Source organism: Ailuropoda melanoleuca, chromosome X (assembly GCF_002007445.2).
Source record: "Ailuropoda melanoleuca isolate Jingjing chromosome X, ASM200744v2, whole genome shotgun sequence".
Taxonomy (NCBI): Eukaryota; Metazoa; Chordata; class Mammalia; order Carnivora; family Ursidae; genus Ailuropoda; species Ailuropoda melanoleuca.
In genome coordinates, this window is record NC_048238.1 from 32,853,586 (window position 1) to 32,875,193 (window position 21,608).

The 21,608-nt window shown below is 40.5% G+C and overlaps 1 protein-coding gene across 9 annotated transcripts in view; it reads right to left on the reverse strand.

Annotated features, from left to right (window-relative positions):
- LOC100471251 (sushi repeat-containing protein SRPX) overlaps nt 1-21,608 on the reverse strand; it is a 199,410-nt gene that overhangs the window by 162,944 nt on the left and 14,858 nt on the right. For 6 of the 9 annotated variants that reach the window (XM_034648737.1, XM_034648735.1, XM_034648736.1 and 3 more), the window contains 7 exons: nt 20,323-20,478; nt 16,951-17,075; nt 15,756-15,941; nt 14,609-14,780; nt 9,311-9,408; nt 8,710-8,775; nt 5,459-6,409 (listed from right to left, as the gene is read on the reverse strand). In XM_034648737.1, the coding sequence (XP_034504628.1) occupies nt 5,459-6,409; nt 8,710-8,775; nt 9,311-9,408; nt 14,609-14,780; nt 15,756-15,941; nt 16,951-17,075; nt 20,323-20,478 (1,754 nt within the window). The remainder of the gene's footprint in view (nt 1-5,458; nt 6,410-8,709; nt 8,776-9,310; nt 9,409-14,608; nt 14,781-15,755; nt 15,942-16,950; nt 17,076-20,322; nt 20,479-21,608) is intronic. The other 3 variants (XM_034648739.1, XM_034648738.1, XM_034648742.1) reach the window with 1 other exon arrangement.

The window sequence follows — 21,608 nt, forward strand, 5'->3', positions numbered from 1 at the left end:
CTTCCCTTTCTCAACCTCCCCATTACCTACTGAGGTTTCCTCAAACTGTCTTCAGTTCTCCTCTTCTCATACTGTGAGAACTGCCTCTCACTCAACTCCACGGTTTTAACGACCCAGAAAAGCTGGCGATACCCAGCAATCTCCCCTGAGCTCCAGGCCCAGACATGTATCTGTCCGCTGAACATCTGGATCCACAAGCCCCAAGCAGGCTCCTAAACCCGCCCCTACTCCTCTGTTCTCAGCCTTGGCCACCGGAACCCTCTCCACCCGGTTCTTCACACAGAAGCAAGAAAAGCTTGGCCTTTTCCCTCCCCCCAGGTTACATCTCTTTACTAAGCCCTCCAATTCTATCCCTAAAGCTCTCGAGAACACATGTCCCCAACTCTCTGTCCACACTGTCCTAGTCCCCTCTTCTGTCTCTGCCTGCTCTCCTCGAGCTGCCTTCTAACTGGCACCTCTGGCTCTGGTCTTGTTGCTCTCCAACCCACTCTCCATATTGCTGCCAGACCGTTACAGAAGCCCAAGTGTGATCACCTTACTCTTGCTGTTTAACGTCTTTCACAAACACATACGGCACTTTGCCTCTCTATCCCGAACGAAAAGGTACTCTAAGTTGCAGTCACACTGAAATACTCTCATGACTCCCATCAACCGGGAAAGCCCTGCCTCTGCTGCTTGCATGGTTAGCTTTTACTTCTCACGACTCAGCTGACATTTCCCCAGTGCTCCCCGGAAGCCCTTTCCTAGCCTGTCTCTGTGGCCGCTGTAGTACCACTCCTGAAACGCTCTACTATATGGGTAAGGTTTCTGGTCAGCTGATAGAAACAGCCAAGAGTTCCCTGAGATCAGGAACTGTATCTTACTCTCGGCATACTCAAGGCATAAAACCACTGTCTCCTTCTTAATTAAGGGACTTCATGAAGGAAAGCCATAGATTTGTTTTCAGATCGTATTTTTTTTTTAAGATTTTATTTATTTACTTGACAGAGATAGAGACAGCCAGCGAGAGAGGGAACACAAGCAGGGGGAGTGGGAGAGGAAGAAGCAGGCTCATAGCAGAGGAGCCTGATGTGGGGCTCGATCCCATAACGCCGGGATCACGCCCTGAGCCGAAGGCAGACGCTTAACCGCTGTGCCACCCAGGCGCCCCTCAGATCGTATTTTTATCTTCGGGTAGCCCTGGCTAAAAAGAACACGAAAGGCGGCAGGGAGGGAGATCAAGAGATGAAAGGGCATTGTTAAGCCATAGTTCAAGTCAGGGCCACGGGAACTCCTTTTACCTGCTGTTCTTTCAAGACATCTGTACCTACCTAATGTCTGACTGTAAGCAGCCTTCATTTCTTGAGCTCTCCCTGATTTGGGAAAGCTTCCATTCCCTTTTGGGTGCTTGGTACCCGCCTATTTGTTGAATGAATGGAATGTACAAAATAATAAGTGACAGGTCAGGTACAATGGAAAGAATGAAGGAAGAAGGAATTACAGCACCTCCTCTATGGAAGCATTTTATCTACGTGCAGGTACGTGTAGAGCAAGTTTACCTCTACGATGAAATAACAGAGAACGTTTCATTGCACTCACCTCAAGAGCTGCTTCGGCAGCAGCCGATGTCTCTGTGACACTCCTTTGAAGCTCACCCGAAAATATTTTTCTGCCAGAGTCCTCATTTGAAACTGTAACTCAACGGATTCTACACACACACCTCACACTGGCCTCATAATAACCAGTGAGAAACTACAATAAAAGCTTAATCAAGCAGCAGATGGGGACAATAAAAAGGGAGCCAGTTATTCCAATCTGTTGACCCAAGTACTAATTCACATCTCAAAATGACGAGGCCTGGTGCTCCTGACCAGAACACTATGCCTGCCTGAGCTACCGCCTCGAAAAGAGCACACAACACTTTTTTTTGGCCAGGGAAATGTGAAGAAATGGGTAGGAAATGCTGTTTAAAAGTAGCTCTCTACACCAGTTCAAATACTGAGGCAGGCACATGTTTAGAACACCATTTCAGTATTGCTGGCTGGGGAGGTCTCACCTTTGACATTAATAACTTGAGGGTAAGAGTTTCTTTTCTCCCTGAAGGCTTTTTCTTTATGAACTCCATTCTATCATTCATCTCAATTAATCATTTTAAGTCAACTTTTAAAATAACCATGTTGTGCCCTAGCATTAACAACACAGTGCCCACACTTTATCAAAGTACCAATTCCATTTCACTGACGTTCACTGAATGTGGTAGAATTTGGTAGAACCCTGAAATGCCAAATTAGCGTGTCTGGTTAGTTAGGGGAAGCGACCCGAGATCCCTGCAGCTAAAACAAAATCTACAGTTGCTCCTAGGAGTTTCCTCTAGTGTCTCCCCTCATATTCTTTCTCACAGAGAATCAAATGTGCAAAGGATCCAACTACACGAAATTCACAGGATGCTTACCATCGAGATCCTCTTTGCTAAAAGTATAAGAAATCCCTCATGCCCAAGATATGGAAGGGACTGGGGTGGGAAATCAGTTGAAAAGGAAGCTGTGAATAAAGAGCAATCAAACGATCTAGCTGTATGTTGAATACTGAAAATTTTAAGGGAAGATCGAATTTACGCTAATAGAAATCTAGCCTCTCGAAAATTCAATACCTAATGTTAGTTTCTCTTTCCACAAACAATTACTGTAGACGTTTACATTTTATTTTACTTAAAACATTCTGACAAGCAACAAACAGAATTACAGAATAGTCAATGAAGAACACACAGAGGGTACATAATAGACACTGGGAATGAGGATTCTGATAGGACGGTTAAAGCTCAGAAGTTATAGTTTAGAAATATAGAATGACAGAAGACAGACATTAAAGCTCTTCCTAAGTTTTTAAGAGTAAAGAACAATATATAATTTAGAGAAAACTCAATTAATTTTAAAGTGCAATTTTTCTTCCTTAAAAAACTTTTATGCAAATGACAAACATGATGGGAGTAAATCAGCCTGTTAAAACGAAAAAAATCCAGAGTCGGGAGGGACTATAGTTCTGTCATCTAATCCACTCCATTTTATATGTGAGGAAACAGTCCACGAGGAGCTCTGCCTGGCCAATAAATACTTACAAGTTTTACATACTTCCCGAATGTATGTTTAGGTTCACCTCCATTTCATGAGATATAATGCCATTTGTGCAGACAGTAACTAAAAGACGTCACATTAAGATCTAAGCTCTGAATCCAGCTGTCACTTGGTTGCAAAAAGGACACATAAAAGGTGAAAAAAGAGCACTACTTCTTTAAAATGTGAATTCTTCATTTTAGCTTTACAATACCATCCATCTTATCAAACTATTCTATGTAGTAGGCAAATTATAATCAGAGACCAAAAGAAATTTATAAGAAATGTTTTTATAGCCCTGAAGGATTTGTGCCATCTTTAAAGGGACCACTTTGTATATACAAAAGCAACATTCTTATAGTATACTCCTTATTTCCTAAATCTGACTTTAATGAGGAATATATAATGTTAATTATCTGCTATGACCTTTTGATATTTTCCAGTGACAGATTTATAAATTTGGGGGGGAAATATAACAAAATATTAGTTTAAGAGGAGCCAAATTTACCAGTGCTTTGTGTTGTCTTTATCAGTCGTACTGTACCACACATTAAGTAAATGTGACACTAGCAATTAAATGCCTATTACATGTAAGATGCTCAAACTGTTGGCTGGCCAACAGCTTTAACGTGTTAAATTTAAAACTTAAATTTTTAAAAATTTAAAAAGTTTAACAAACTTTGAAATTTAAAGTTTGTTACTTCAATTCTAAATAATGTGGTAATACATTATTCCAGAATTTTTTGGAACCCGGTGGCCCATTTTCTAAAAGTCGTTTTGACTGCACTGGCATTTTGAACCTCTGAACCGCATGCTTGTTCCCCTTTCCCTCTGTGTTAGTAATAAACTTTTGGGGGTATGCCTTATCTCTGTCATATTTCACAGATTCTCTCATTTTGCATGCTTTGTTGGACTCTTTTCCTTCACCCAGTCTTCCCTGCTTTTCACTCTCTCCATCTCCTGTCTCCTCGTATTTCCCCTCTTCTTCCTCCACGTCCTCCTCTTCCCTCTCCCTCACTCCCCACTCTGCTTCTTCCCCCTCCCCCTCCTCTTCCTCCTCTCCTTCCTGGTCCCCCTCCGCTTCTTTCTCCTCCTCCTCTCTTTCCTCCTCCTCCTCTCCTTCCTCCTCTTCCCCCTCTCCTTCCTCCTCCCCCTCCCATTCTTCCTCTTCCTCCACTACCTCTTCTTCTCCCTCTCCTTCCTCTTCTCCCTGCCCCTCTTCTTCCTCCCCTGCTTCCCCCTCTTCCTTCTCCCCTTCCCCTGCTTCTCCTTCTTCCCCTTCTCCTTCCTCCTCCCCCTGCCCCTCTCCTTCCCCCTCCCATTCTTCCTCTTCTTCCCCTAACTCCTTTTCTCCCTCTCCTTCCTCTTCTCCCTCCCCCTCTCCTTCCTCTTCTCCCTCGCCCTCTCCTTCCTCTTCTCCCTCCCTCTCTTCCTCTTCTCTCCCCCTCTCCTTCCTTTTCTCCCTCCCTCTCTCCTTCCTCTTCTCCCTCCCCCTCTCCTTCCTTTTCTCCCTCCCTCTCTCCTTCCTCTTCTCCCTCCCCCTCTCCTTCCTCCCCTCCTTCCCCCTCTTCCTCCCCTTCCACTGCTTCTCCTTCTTCTTCCCCCTCTCCTTCTTCCTCTCCTTCACTTTCTCCTTCCTTCCCTTCCCACTCTCCTTCCTCCTCTGCTTCCTCCTCTCCTTTCTCTGCTTCTCCCTCTTCCTCCCCTTCACCTTCTCTTTTCTTCCCTTCCCCCTCTCTTTCCTCCTCCATTTCCCACTCTCCTTCCTCCACCCCTTCCCCCTCTCCTTCCTCCCCTTCTCCTTCTCCTTCCTCTTCTGCTTCCTCCTCTTTCTCTGCTTCTCCTTCTCCTTCCCCCTCCCCTTCACCTTCTCTTTTCTTCCCTTCTTCCTCTCCTTCTTCCTCCGCTCCCCCCTCTCCTTCTTCTTCTTCCCCCTCTTCTTCCTTTCCTTCCCCCTCTCCTTCCTCCTCCTCTCCTTCTTCCCCCTCTCCCTGTCTTTCCTCTTGTCCTTCTTCCTCTTTCCTTTCTCCCTCCTCCTTGCCTTCTTCCTCCTCTTCTTCCTCTTCCCTGTCTTCTTCCCCTCCTCTCCCCCCATCCCCTTCCTTCTCATTGTCATCTCTTTGCTCCTCCCCTTCCCCTTCCTCCAACCCTTTGTTTCTTTCTTCCTGATGGCCTTCTTCCCCCTCCTCTTGCACCTGGCCTTCCTCCTCTTCTAGGTCCTTCTCTCCCTTACCCAGGCCCCCCATTTCTCCTCCTCCCTTGTCTCCCTCCTCTTCCCCCTCCTCACTTTGTCTCTGTTCCACTCCTGAATTACCCTCCCGCTGGATTCCCTCACCTCCATCTCCTTCCTTTCCCTTGCCTTCACTCACCTCTGCTCTGTCTGTCAGGTCCTCTGACAGGAACTCTACTTCTTCCTGTTTTCCTACAGGCACCTTCACATTTTCCTCACTTGCCTCTACCTCTTGCTTGTCTATGCCACTTCCTTCTGAATCCTCTGCTCCTTCCTGCTCTTCGGGGATCTTTGGCAAGCGGTCACACTTAAAATCATATTTTGCCATGAATTTGCACATTATGTGTTCCATCTCTTCCTCATGTGCTTGTTCGATAAATTTTCTGCTATACCACAAGTTTTGCTCGGTTTCCACTTCGTCATCCTCTTTCTCACCACTACTAAATTCTACTGACTCAGGCTGCTCGAAGCCATCAGTGGTACCTTGCTGACTTGCACTTTCGCCTTCCAAGTCTGGCTCCTCTATAGAATCTCTTTCACCGTCAAAGATCATATCTCGCTTGTTCCTCTCACTGTCCTTAACAAAATCTTTACTGTCTTCATCCTCAATATTCACGTATCTATTTGGTAAGTCATCAAAGAACATATTAATATTTCTTAAATTCTCTTCACTTTGTCTCCTAGCCTTCAGACCTGCCATTTCCGCCAGCTCAGTTTCCTTCTTAGAGATTGTTTCTTCTGTGTCTGGATTGTTCTGTTTTTGGCCTCCATCACATGACTTTGCTATCGCCTTACTGTCAGGTGGATAAATACTATGCTTACTTTCACGTCTAAATATCTCCCTTTGCATGCCCTCTGCACGGGTGTCAGGCCGAGGCCCAGGCTGGCCTGAGTCATTACCTACGTCCTCATCTGAAAATGCTTCCATAGTCAGAGCTGCTTGCATCATGTACGTTCCTTTTGCCAAAAGTTGTTTATAGGCTTTCCCCTCTTTCACTGTTTTGGACATCTCTTCACTTGCAAATCCTTTACTATCAACATTTTCAGAGTAAGCTGTACGCTGCTTCAGTTTCTCAATTGTTTCTTGTTTCTGTAAATTTTTGAAGTAATCGTCATACTACTATTAGTGGACAAAGGTAACTTATCTACTACAAAACACTGCCAAGATTTTGCATTACTCTAAGTTTCGCTAGCAGAATAAAAATGTCCAGTTTTACCAAACAGTTTGCTCAGATTTGGCTTTGGCTGGAGATAACTGAGGCCACTCTCTAAATCTGTAATGCACTGGATTCTGACGTGGCACACGTGTCCGCATCTAACACACACATGCTCACTACCTGCTCTCATGTTACCACCACTCACACAGGACCATCAGTATGTCTTCTCTACCCCTTTTCTTAATCTGAATCAAGTATTAAATAGAATACATTTCCAGACCGATTCTGCAAAATACTGGTAAAAAAAAATGTACACTTCTCTTGCATACGGTCAGGTTCAGTTTCTTTTTTTCCTACCTTCCCTATTATTTTAATTGTCAACTTTTGATGGGTCTTTTAATTCCGTGAAATTCACAGAATTAAAGAAAATAAATGAAAATATGAAATTGTTAAATATTAGAAAAAAATGAATAGCTTACTTCTAGAAGAAAAATCTGAAAACTACACATGAAATCTTTTTATCGGCATACTAATAGGTTTCTTTTCAAAACAAATCTTTGAGTTTTCAAATTTTTGACCCTCTTCCTTTTATCTATTGTATTCTTTAATTATAATAACTTGCACACATGAAACTAACCACCATGTGGAAAAAATACCTAGGGTAAAATGTAAGATTTTTATAAAAACTATGAAATTAAACAATGCGATTTGAATGATACATTAAGAATATGCAATTCATTTCCTGTTGGATGAAATAAGGCAAAAATCAAATTGTTGACCTAAATTCTGTAAGCTAATCAATTGAAATATTTGATGAATCTGGGTCTGTGGAGAGTAAAACCTCACTAAATCAAGTGTTATAAACTGTTGTGAGTGCTAGGTCTAGGAAGAGGTCATTTTTTGCCAAAAAAAAAAAAATTAAAACAGCATAATTTAAACATTAATATATGGAAATACTGTAATAAATCTTTTTTTCATTCAGGTCTGGTTGGGCCTCTACTTAAGAGGACTATGTGAAGTATAAAATATATATCTGTTTAAAAGGAAGTGCTTTCCTTCTATTTGTTCTAGGTCCTATTCTTTAAAAAGTCACAATTCTTTCAAGAGTGCTAAAGTGAGGCAGAGGCCCAGTTGCCAGAAATGAGTTCTAAATGTATGTGTCTTTATTTCCCTAGCACAATCAAATAGCACAGAAGCAGCAGAGCTCCGAGTCTAAGAGAAGAGGAAGGAGAGACACAGGAAAGATGTCTTCTTGGAAGTGTAGTCAGTCAATAAAGTCAGTCAACCTTCGCTGAGTTTCTACACGGGTTAGGACAACAGTTCTCCCATATTCAAAAGGAATGCTGTTACTCACCACGCCTCTCAGTAAAACAGAGATAAAACTAACAAAGACTGGCACTAAATTTTTATAATTCAGCAAGATTCTCTTGCATTTCAGTGACTTCGACTTTAAGGATTTTTAGCTTAATAAACGTGGCAAAGGCACTGGAAGTATAAATAAAATATTGTCTATAAGCCTTCTTCCTTCAATTTATATTTCTCCAATTTAGTTTTCTAATCCCCAAACCCCTCCTTCCTTTCACCCCACTGGTCCTTAAAGCCAGGAGAAGCAAAGGATTTGAGGGCAGGCCTTTCTCTCTCTAGGGTTGTGAAAACCACCAACTATTCCTTCCTCTTGCTATTCATTAAAAGTCTCTCTTTATCATCCATGCCTGGTTTCTGATTAATTTCCAAATGCTTAATTTTGTTTTTATGCTATTGATTCTGTGATAGATTAAAGCCCATTCCACACATTGTAAAAGCAATTATCAAATATTTTCACTAAAACCATCATATTTTAGAGCTAAAAAAGATGTTAATATCATCTTTGAGGACAACATGGTAACTCAACCAAAGTCATGCTCAACCCAGGTCTGAGAACCATTCTGATAAACAGTAGCCTCTTCTAATACTTACAAACTGTCATAATAGTCCTTTGCTCTGATGATAAGAAATTTGGCTACTATGACTTGTTAGTGACATCAAAAGCAAATTTCAGCAATGAAATCCCATTATATATCCGAAATATACACCAACAAAACAAACCCAAGTTGAGGCTATCTACAATGTATTCCTCCTTTAAAATCTAAAGTAAATGAATACTTATCTCTCATGTATTCTTTCCAGAAAACTTTCAAGAAAAAATATAAACCATTCTTATCCACCAAAATGAAAATAACTCTCTGTATTATACCTTTTGTTTTTGAATTGGTGATAATTTTAACGACTTCTCATTGGAATTCAGGCTCATCATATGTGTCTGCAATAAATAAAAAATATATGTTCTAAAAAGAATAAAGATATATCAGATTATATATTTATTCATTCTTATATATAAAATGAACACAAAACAGTTCAGACAGTATATAATCTACTCTCAACTGCACACTAATGATACGAGGCTCAAAATTAATTGTATGTAGGGGTGCCTGGGTGGCGCAGTCGTTAGGCCTCTGCCTTTGGCTCAGGGCGTGATCCTGGCGATCTGGGATCGAGCCCCACATCAGGCTCTTCCGCTGGGAGCCTGCTTCCTCCTCTCCCACTCCCCCTGCTTGTGTTCCCTCTCTCATTGGCTGTCTCTCTGTCAAATAAATAAATAAAATCTTTAAAAAAAATTAATTGTATGTAATCTATACTTCAATAAAATAATAAACATATAATATATAAAAATAACAAACATAATGACACCAAAACCTTTTTTTAATGCAAGTAACAGCACAGGATGTACACATATATGAATACATGAGAAACTGAAATCCAAACATATCTATATAGATAAATAAGAAAACCATTACCATATTTAAGACATCAGTAGTTTCTCCAAGGTTTTCTGAATCTGCTGCTGAAGAATTGTCTGCCTCTTTCCCTTTGGCCATTTTTTCCTGAAAATAATCTGAGTAAAAGGGAAAAGAGAAAACCAGCTTTCAATGGAAAATTGAAAGACAACTAAAGAATAAATTATTCTGTAATATAAGGTGCAGGCATAATTTTACTAAAGTCCTTTAACCACATGTTAAGGGAATTGAACAGAATTCATTCATAGTGATAAGAGGTTTTAAAGTCTCTTTCTGCACGTTTAAAGACTTCAGTCCTGATGACACAGCACCTGCTTCCTTCATACGAACAGGCAAACACTATTCCTTTGGGAGAAATACTACCCAGGTGTCAAGCACTGTAGCACTGTAACAGTCCGTCCCCAAAATTGGCCCTGGTGACCCACATCCTCCTGATATGGGTCCCCTTGTGTCGTTCCCTTCCACATCTTACCAGGTTGTTCTGTATGGCCAACAAAACAAAGCAGCCATAATTGTGACGTTACTGCAGTTTATATCTCGGTCCCCCTACTCTGTCTTTCTTACATCACTTTCTCCAGGGGAAGCCATGCTAGGAGCATTCCTAGGGAGAAGTACACACACTGAGGAAGTAAAACCTCCTGCCAATGGCCACGCAAGTGAGCGTGGAAGAGCATCCATCCTTCAGCTCCAGTGGAGCCTTCAGGTGACTACAGTCCCATCTGACAGCATGATTGCAACTGCATGAGGCACTCTGAGCCAGAACCCCTCAGTTAGGCTGCTCCTGGGTTCTTGACCCTCACAAACTCTGTGAGATGAGTTTTAAGGCCACTTATGTGAAAAATCAGATAACTAGTACAAGCACCTGGAAACTTTTCATGGGAAACTGCAAGGTTATTATGTCATCGAGCAGGTAACTAAAACTTACAAGCTCTACTTGACCTTACATTTTTCTCAATTACTACACCCCCATTTAGTACCCACGTGTTTGAGAGGAGATCCTCAACGAAGTCCTTGCTAAAAATGCCAGCCTCACTGATCTTGCCCTTGTAAATTCATTCAATTTAAAGGAGCAAATAATCAGTTTGTGTTTATTTCATGTGAGGTGCTATGTGCAAGATAATCAACTTAATTAATGGCTCATTCTTCATGAACTTATCATCTAAAGGGAATATAAAATATAGGATATATTGGCATGCGAAATCACACCCGAATGTTGGGAATCAGGAAATGTTTCACTCAAGGGGTACGGGAAGAGTGAGTAGATTTCTGAGAGGTAGAGGTGGATGGAGAAGAAAGTGAAGCCCAGTGCTAACAGAAGCAGCAGAATGGCTTGTACTGAAGGCTGACCATGTGCGGGGAATACAAGCTCTCACATGTGTCGAGTTACCTCCATGACAAGAGAGGTAGGTAGCGTATCCCCACTTCACAAACGAATAAGTGAAGTGCCAAGTGTCAGTCTCAGGTTTGTCTTGACTTCACAGCCTTTTCCACGAAGTCTGACCATGAAGAGCTCAGTTTGATCAAAATTAAGAGTTGGGAAACTTTCTCTGTAGAAGGCCATCTAGTAAACATTTTAGGCTTTGTGGCCATATATAGTCTCTGCCCTAATGACTCAAACTCTGCCACTATCGTGTAAAAGCAGCCATAGGCAATACAGAAAGGAATGGCATGACTAGGTTCCAATAAAACTTTATTTACAAAAACAAGTAGCTGGCTAGATATGGCTCATGAGCTGTACTTTACAGACCTGTGACCTGCATTAAGGTTATAAGAATAAGATTACCGAGAGATGAAGCTACAAAAGCAGGTGAGAGTTACATGGGGAAACTTACACTTACTTTCACAAATATTAGGGATTCTCAGAAGCCACTGGAGCAAATGGGAACTAGAACTGTGCCTAAGGAAGATTAATGAAGAAAGTGCTTAACGGGACAGACAGAAGAGGGCAGAGAATGGAGATTTGGAAAAATAGATAGCAGACCATGGAAGCTCATGGCCTTGCCTTATACTTGACTGAGAAAACAGAAGTCATCAGACCTGATCTGCCTTATCTTTCCCCAACAAATGTACACATTTACCTCCATTTTCCTGTTGAAATATAGGATTTGTCTTTCCTCTTACCAAAGACTGCTCTGTATGCCAGCCTCACCTCTCCTCTTGAGAGCTTTGCACCTTTGGTGATGCTCTCTCTCTCGGTGCTACCAGTCTGTCTGGGACTACAGGCTTATGTCCATTAGCATACAAAAATGCTCTACTATTTCCCATTGACCCCGCATCTCCCTCTAGCCGCCAGCCCTTTTCTCCACTCTTCATGACCAAAATATGCAAAAGAATTCTCTACACACCCTATGTCCTCTTCACTTCCTCATCTCCCATTCATACCTCATCTCTTAGCCCTCTGGCTTCTGCTCTCTTCTTCTCCTGAAGCTACTCTTGTCAAGATTGTGGGTATACCCCATGATGCCAAATCCATGGGCTGCTTCTTTGGGCTTTCTCCTTGACCTCTGAGCAGTCCTTTGAACTCATGACCCTAGTCTTCTGATACCGCTCCTCTTGCCCTACTAGCTGACGGGGCTGAGGAAAGCTGCTTTGCTGGCTCTTCCTCTCTTACCCTCTAAACGTTAGATGTTCTTCGGGCCGAATCCTGGGCTCTCTTCTCTTGCTACTCTGCTTTCTAACACGTGATTTCACCAAGTCCCATGGATTGTCAATACCAACTCTGTGTTGTCAGGTTCCAAACGTATCTCCCTAGTTCAGACCTCTCTTCCAAACTTCAGGCTTGCATCTTCAACTGCCTGCTGCATATTTCTGCTTGGATGTCTCGCAGGTATCTCAAGTTTGATTTTTTTCTTCCTCAAGCTTGTCAACCATCCTCTTGCCTAGGAATCATCCTTGATTCTTCCCTTTGCTTCACCTCTATGTGTAAATTCAGTTAGTTCTAGGTCTCAAATGCACTTCCAATCTGCCCCCTTCTCTCCATCTCCACAGCAAACACCCTGGACTACACACCATCATCTCTTGCAAAGGGCTCTTAAGTATTCTTCCTACCTTTAGTCTTTCCTCCCTACAATCCACACAGAGGCAAAAGTAAGCATCTTAAAATGTAAATTGGAGCACATCACTCCACAGATTCAAAACCTTTAATGACTTTCTATTGCACTTAAGAAAAACACTAGAATCAAATAGGCTTCTCACAGCCTATAAAATCATGAATATGTTTTCACTCTTTTCTCCAACGTCTTATCTAGCCTTTTCCCATACTCTCTTGCTCCAATGGTCTTCTTTCCTTTTCTTACAAACTGCCTCCAAACCTTTGCCTATATTATTCTCTTTGCCTAGAATGCATATAACCTCTCTCTTCATGTGGCTGTCCTTCTTATCCTTTGTGTTTTAGCTTAAATATCACCTTCTCAGCAAGGTCTTCCCTGACCTTCCTCCCTCCACAATAAACACTAAAGTCTGCAAATAATTTAGAAAAAGTCATGTTATATGTTAGATATAACTTTCAGAATACTTTTAAGACAGTTTTAGTAAACAGTCACAAAAAAATAAGGAACAGCTTTTCCTTTGGCTCTAGCTACAAAACTCCATATATGATCACATTCAAATCTCTTGAAGTAGGAAACAACTTCCCCCAAACCAAAAACCTCTCTTTTCCTTGTACACAGTTGTCAGACTCCACTTTTTCCATGTATAGGCCTGAAGAGCGTTAGTGATGCTTATCTCAAAAGGAAACATACAAAAGTTCTGTGTGAGATGCAAGAAACTGGCTCATTATCAGGGATCAGGGGCGTCTGGGTGGCTCAGTCAGTTAAATGTGTGACTCTTGATTTTGGTTCAGGTCATGATTTGGGGGTCCTGAGAGCAGGCTCTGCATTCAGCATGAAGCGTGCTTGAGATCCTCTCCCTCTGCCCCTCCCCCCACTCGCATTCTCTCTCTAAAATAAATAAAATAAACCTTTGGGAAAAAAATACAGTTAAGAAACCGGCTTATGATCAAGGTCCTAGTTATAGGTAATATTCTATTCCCATGGCCCACAATTCTTGCTTTTACTACCTCAACTTTTGCCTGGGTTCTTGATCCCAAAGATACTAAAAATTATCTGTGCCATGATTCTTAATCCCAGGTACCCAAATGATCTTAATTCTAAACCTACTGTTTGCTCTGATCTCTTGATCCTGGCTTCTTGTCCTGCCCCTACTATTCAAGCATGTGCCCTGCAGTAACATATACACACTCCTAAGATACACAAATGCCTATAAATAAAATTATTTACAAGAGGTGTATAATAACCAAAGAGCTGGGATTACATTTTAAAATATAATGTATATCTACAAGGCAATGAGGTAGAAGTGTGACTAATAACCATGACTGTAACTATAAAGAGGTTCCTAGAGGTGCTAGGCTCAATGCTAAGTATTTTATATACCCTATCTCATGTAATCTCAGTCACTCTAAAGAAGTATTATTAAACTCATTTCAAAGATAGGAAAACTGAGGGTTAGAGAAATTAAGTAACTTTTCCAAAGTCAGTCACACAGTTAATAAATGTCAGAGCTGGCATCTGACCCCAGATCAACTTAACTCCATACCCCATGCTCTTTTTTTCTTTTTTCTTTTCTTTTTCTTGAGAGAGAGAGAGAGAGAATGCATGTGAGTGGTGGGGGGAGGGGGAGCACGTGGTGAGGAGCAGAGGGAGAGGGAGAAGGAGAATCTTAAGAGGGCTCCACACTGGGCGGTGCTCGATCCCACAACCCTGAGATCATGACCTGAGCCAAAATCAAGAGTTAGACACTTAACTGACTGAGCCACCCAGGTGCCCCCATACCCCATGTTCTTGACCCCTACTGTATCCTGTCTAAATGCAAGACTTCACATAGGTCCAGAAGATCTGCATTCAAATCTGGCTTTCCTCATTTATAAGCTGAGTAACCTTGGCCAAGTCAGTCTCTTCAAGCCTTGCTTCTCTCATCTATCAAAATGAAGAGTTTAGAATTCCCACCTATTTCATGGAGTTGCTTCAGGGGTTAAAGGAGATAATGTAAGAGAAGGTATTACATATGTTATACATTGCTCTATAAAAATACACTGCTATTGTTACATGGAATTTTTAGGGTCACCGATGATGCTTTTTATGTGTTATAAGAGTATTCCTGGACTTGAACTCAAATGAGAGATGTCAGCCTCCAACGAGGAAGAAAACAATTCAATTGTCAAGAACGTCCTAAGATAAACATGACACCAACAGGAATAAAAGGTCCACTTTTCCTATGAGCCGGCAGAGTATCAACTGTTACCTGGTTCTGCTGGCTGCACGGGGTCCTCCTTTTCAAGTATCATTCTCCCTGGCCAATTACTTGCAGACACATAGAAAGGAAGTAGGCTGGGGGAAAAGCAGACAGGTGGCACAGAAGCCCCTTCAATTGGAGGTAGTGTTCGTGTCATTTGAAAAGAATCGGGTGATTTCTCCTTTAAAATAAACAGGTTAAATAAACTGTTACATGATGTTATATGTTTAGTATTGACAGAAACTACCCCCCAGTTGCTAAAAATATTTAAGAGAGAGACTTCAAAGTTGCCCACCATCCCACATTCATTTTTAAATTACCCCCAAGGACTCAAAGATGTTTTGTTCTGTTATCTCTGTATCTAAGTTGCTCTAAATTGTTAATTTAGAAGCCTGTTTTTAACATGACAGGAGAAAGCGTATGTGTATTCTCTCTGCTTTCCTTAGGAAACAAAAAATTAGTCACGAGACCTAAACAAACAATAACTACAAAATACTGCTATTTCTCAGTCTTTCCATATATACTTTTTCATAACAAAAAGCCAAACTTAACCTTTTAACTTCAGAGAGAATGTGTTTTGGAACTTAAAGTAACTTATTAAAAAAAAGGAAGGTCTCCTTTAAACATTACTTGGCATTTTCTTTTTGTTTTTTTAAACATTAAGTGTCATTGAAGTAATAATTTAAAAGTACAATGAGAACCTCTAAATTTAAATGAGAAAGAACATTCCCTATCTCAAACTGAAGTCCTTATTTCTCTGTTTCCCACATTTCATTGTTTATAGTGTATAACCTTTCACGGCTCATGATGTGTAACTAAAAGATAAAAAGCAAAGTAAAAGTCAATCCATATAGAGTTGAGAAAATCATTCAGCGCTCAATCTGAAGTACGAAGATAGGCCTCTACAAGGACGCTTTGTGTCTTTGCTTTGTATCCACTCTCTATTAACTCAAGGTTATCCATGATTATTTGAATTTTCTCATTTGTGTGTTTAACAGCTTAACTCTGAATTTGCTTTAAGTTTATAACCCTGCAACTCTAACCATTTTATTTAGTATATCTATCTTAAAAGACCCTTCTTTGATTTAAAAAGAAAATGAATTTTTTTCCATTTTCTTTGCAGTGCCATGATATAGAACTGGCCACAACTCCATACCCTCTCTCTTCGCCGCATACGTGCTGATAGAGTTCTGTGCAGTACATTTCCTGAGCTCAGATTGCTGATGGGCAGAGAAGGTGTTTCAGGGAAGTAGGAATTGTTTATTTGTTCTAACTCCATTTCTTCTGTCCCACTGAGTCGTGGAGTGGCAAAAACCAGTGTGTGGCATCCACCACAAGCCACCTGCAGCAAAAAACCACAGATTGATTAATCAACATTGGTTTCTAACACAAATGGGCTTTTAACAGTTTTCGGCTACAAAACATTTACTTAATGGTAGACTTCCTAGGTAGTCAGTCAGTCAGTCTGTCTCTCCCCCACTCCCAAATACACACACATATGAATTTTTATTCTTTAAACACTACAATTGAAAATTAGAACAAGTTTAACACACCATTTTAATTCCAATTTATCTGGTACATTAGGCTTCTCCTCACAAATTAGAAAATGTTATTTTAATCTGAGAGTAACACAAACACCTTGAAAAAATTATCCAGAGAAGTTCTACTTGGAAAAAAGTGATCCAAGAAGAAATCAGTCTCTTCAGATAATTATGTCTATAAAACTTTTTCTTTACATGAACACTTTTGAAGTTCAATGCTTAAAAGTCCTTAGAGCAAAATGTAAGCATGCACAATGGTAGAACTGTGAAAAATGAAACCAACATTCAAAGGATTTTGAGAAATAACTGATTTTCACATTAAAATGCCTAAAAAACCACTGTGTGGTATTTGTAATACACAGATTTTTTTAGCAACTTTATAGCATTTTACACGGTGGTTCTAAGAATAGCATACTCTGAACCTTTCCTTCATAATATAAATAAATCTCAGAAATATCTAATTCAACAAATATTTATAGGTGATCGTCAGACACCCTGCTGGCTGCTGGAGGAGACAGCCAAGTTTCCAGGCATGGCATGGTTCTGGCTCTCAAGAGACACAGGAGAACGAAGCAATAGAGTCAAGGCTAGGGTTAAAAGGATGACGCTCAAAGGAGAGGAATTAGGAAACGGACAGATTTTCTGAGTGGCATGATGTCTGACATTTGGCTTTTAGGAAGTGAGTATACTGATTCGATATAGCCATGATAGTCTTTCAAACAAACATAAAATTACCTATTTTCTATGAAATACTGCAGGACTCATATATGGGAATATGAACATGTAAACAGGGAAATATGATGCCCTTACCAATTGAACTATAAACCTCAAAAAATTAGAGCACAAAGTGGGAGTGAACTGATTGGTAAAATTCTCCAATCCAAGTCCTAATTTTCCATGTCGACCATCTCCAAAAGTATACATGAGACCTAAATCTAAAATGCAAAAAAAGAGAGAATTACAAAATCCTTACTTGTATAGATCTATTTGTAAATAGACAAACATATTTACTTACATTGCAATTACAATTTCCCCCTCAAATGCTGACCCATTGATATTTCCACACTCTCTCCAGTCTCTGTGGTCCTGCACGTAACATTAGGCAGCAGGTACTCTGAGAATAGATCACTAAGCCGTTGGTGGCTTGTGACTTCGAAGCCCAGTTGTGTGAGGCACTGTGTGGAACAGCGGTACCCCAGCGTGAGCTGCCTCTTGATACACACCATCCTCTCAAGGGGAAGGAGATTATTGGATTCTGACTCCCTATGTTCCAATACGATCTACTTTTTTTTCCCACTCAAGTTTCTCAACCTTGGCACTCCTGACATTTGGTGCCAGATAATTCTCGGTTGTGGGGGTCTGTCCTGCTCACTGTAGGATGTTCGGCAGAATCCTTGGCTTCAACCTACTAAATGTCCAGAGAACACCCTGCCTCCACAGTTGGGACAATCAAAAACATCTGCAGACACTGTCATGTGTCCCTGGGCAACAAAATGGCCACTGGTGGAAAACTACCGGCTTAGATCAATCCAACTGTCTCTTTTACTAATTCAGCTCCTGGGCTATGGAACGCCGCTGAGGGAAGTGCGATAAACCAACCATGCTGACTAGTCCCTATAGCAATGGCGAGGGCCCCTCTGTGGCCCACGATAATGATAAGTAGTCTGGCTGTTGCTCTCCAGTTAAGCCTTCTGCCCGCTGCCAGAACAGCTATTCTGAACCTTCACTCCTCTTCTCAAGCCCTCCTTCACACCCTCTCTCTCAGGGGGCAGAAAGTGCCATGGAAGCAGAAGGAAAGGAAAGGGGGCCAGGACGGGTACAGAAGAGGGGGACTTCCTTCTAGTCTGGGGATTAGGGAAGGCTTTTAAACAGACCTGAAGGATGATTAGGGTTTCAGCTGCAAGAAAACACATATGAAGGCTTTGAATCAAGAGAAAGCATAACATAGTCAAGAGACTGAAAGGCAACAAATGTGCCTGGAGCACAAAGGGGCCAGGGGTATGAGATGAGTCTGAAGAGGTAGGAAGGAACCACACCACAGAGGATCCTGTCGGTTCATAATAAGAATTTCTGAATTCTATCTTAATGGCAATAAATTGAATGAATGGTTTTAAGTCAGGAAATGATAAGATCACATCTGGGAACTTCTAGTTTAAGACAGCAAAGTAATCTCATACTAAGAAAATCCAAGAGAACTGAAGGAAAAATGATGAGAAATAATAACATAATTCAGTGAAGTGTCAAGCTCAAAAATTAATACAGAGGAGCAACTGTGTGGTGCAGTTGGTTAAGCATTTTACTCTTGGTTTAAGTTCAGGTCATGATCTCAGGGTCATGAGATTATGCCCTGCGTCAGGCTCTGTGCTCAGCACAGAGTCTGCTTCAGATTTTTTCTCCCTCTCCCTTTGCCCCTCTTGCTTGTGTGCTTGCGCTTTCTCTCTCCCTCACTCATTCTTTCTCAAATAAATAAATCTTTAAACAAATAGAAAATAGATCCCCTATTAATAAGCAATAACCAGTATTTAAACCCCAAACTTAGACGCTTATAATTCTTACTATTAGCTACTTATTTCCTTTCTTTATATATACTCCTTATCTCCTTATCATCCTCTTCCCTTCTTCTTCTTCTTTTGACCCTTGATTTCTTTACCCAAAGTGCTTTTTAGGCTTTGTGTTTTAACTTGATTATCTTTAGCCAGAAAAGATAAACTCTGATCCAAGCTACCTGATTGTACTTCCAACCTGAAAGCGTTTTTAAACCATAAACCACCAGCTGACATAATGGGGAACTGGCAAGAACTTACAGATAACTTACTACACACCTCTTGTTAGTCCTGGAAGAAAAAAATTCCTAACACCTGTCCCCTGAGGAAGCTTGATGAGCAAAAAGCAAACAAAGTTAATGTTCAATTATTTGTGCTATAACTTCTTTCATCAGGGGGAAGGTAGTATGAAAGTTTAACCAAATAATCTAATTGTGTGTTAGATGATCCATATAAAGTATGCATTTCCCATCAATGGCAATTTAGGGTTGATGAAAAACAGCAGTAAGGACAGTGAAATTGACACTAGGACCCTGCAGTAAGGGATACATATCAACAACTCTTCTGGGACTATGAATGAATGATAATTCTTTACATTTTATATAGTTCTATTTCACACCACATTAACAAGGACATTGACACTTGAAAATGGGCAGGTAGTTCTCTCTGAAAGGCTCTTTGGGGAAGAAGGAACAGTGTATGGCAGTATACGTTGTATTTGTGGATTACTAGTTGCCCCAACTAGATACCATTAGATGAGCTCCATTAGATTAGCAGTAGCTTTTTTAGAAAGAAGGAAACAAATGCAGAAATACCAGTATCTGGTTTATTTCAAAATACTGTATGATTTCTGCCTTTTTAATGCTTTACTTCATTTTTAGATAGAAACGTGGGCTAGAAATAGTGAAATTACAGGGGCTATTCTTCCAAGGCAATTACAATTGTAGAGTATATCAATTAGCCACAGGTAAATGAGTTATTTCTAGGGGAAAATCTTTATTGAGTCCATATTAGCAACACCTAGTTTTTGAGGTTGAGAAGTAGACCCAAAGCAGTATCTCCCTGGATAAAGGAGAAAGTACAGAGCAAAAGGTCTAGAGGAGCCAGGTATCCGCCTAGTGGCCTCTGAGGTACCTTTCTGTCACTGTGGAGAAAGTAGCAAAGAATCACTCCTGAAAACGCCTCCTAGCGGCAAAAGCTTCAAAGGCATTTACTCAGCCTGTATGTAGCTGTGTCAGACTGAACATGGAGAACGTTTTAAAGTTCTTTCTTCTAAGACTTTTCCCTCTGGCCTGAGCAGAGTTAAGAGCCTTCAAACTGATGTAATTTCAAAAAGATTCCAGCTTTCTGCCAAAGTATAATACTATGATATTACCTCTGACACCACTGACTTGTTTTGAAGTTCTAAATCTTTGGATCGTTTACGCTGATTTGAAATTGAATTGAAATATTAAAAAAGAGTTTACAACTTTACACTTTGGCATATTAAACAAGAACTTTTCTTGATTAAAGTTTTTCAGTTATTGATTTTCTCAGTTATTGATTCCTTTGCTTAGATACATTCATTCCACACAGTTTGTATTTTGTTGTAAAAACATACCCCGTTCTAGAAATACGTAGCAGAAATTCTCATCTTTACCTGTTATCAGAGCTGTGTGATTTTCTCCACAGAAAATAGAACTTATTTTCAGATCCTTAATATGCTCAATGACTTTGGGTACTGGAGTTTCAAAAAGAAAGGTACCAAGACCCAGCTGACCAAACTGTCCCAGCCCAAAGGTATACACGGCTTTCTCTGAAAGGGAATGAACAAATACAAGAAAAAGATTGCAGGGAAGCAGACACTGTCACCAGTATATCTAGAAAACTGTGACATTCAAACTTTTGTGATGAAAGTTAAATGCCTCTAAAATATCCATGTAAGAATACCTAATACTTAGGTATACATTCTCAGTGATGAAGGAGGGGGAAAATGACAAGGCACACGATTGTAAAAGTTATGGCATGGGCCTGATTTTACCTTTTACATATAACCATAAAAAGAATTGCTAAAGACACATCAGTCAGTGAACTACCTAACATGTACCTATTATTACCACTCAGCTCTTTAAAAATGGCATCAATTGTCATTAAGCTAATTCCTTTCGTTGCCTTAAAAAAAATGAGCAGTGTTTCCTACAGAAAAACTCCTTACTTCTCAAAAATAGTTTATCAGAATAACCTACTTTGTAAAACAATTTCAGAGGAGAATTTGCATGAGAATTGAAACTCACAGTAGATATGCTTGATTTACTCACAGGTAAAGTTCCTTTCCTAGGAAGTGTAATAATAATGAAAGGAGGGACAAAAGCTTTTCCTTTATATTAATATTTTTTAAGCAACTCCAAGGGACCTCCGATAACTTAGTAAACATTAGCTCATACGTTCTCGAGAAATGGAAAAGCACAAAAACAGGATAAATGAGTGGTGATGAAAGGGTCCCGTTAGACACACAACTCTGGCTGGCCCTGAGTCAGGAAGCATGGTCTCCTCCAAAGTCCCACACATCGCCTCTCCATGTTACAGGAGGAAGAGCAAGAGCTTTGGATTTGGGCAGGAGTCCAAACCTCTGTTATTACTAGCTGTGGCAAGCAGGCCAGTTACCCAAATTCTCTGATGTTATAATTCCTAATAGAGTTGCTGTGAGGCTTGCATGAGAAAACATTCAGGCAGATTTTAAGAAACACTAGGACATTCCATTTTAAGAACATTTTTCTAAAAAGTAACTAATCAACTCATCTTATATCTGACAGTGGAGGATCCTGATGAACACATAACTATCTACTGTCATATGGTTTTACATTTTTCCTGTCTAATAATGCTTTCTTCATAAATAAGACAGAGGGATAACACCTCTTAAAGAAAATATGCTGTGTCGATGAGATG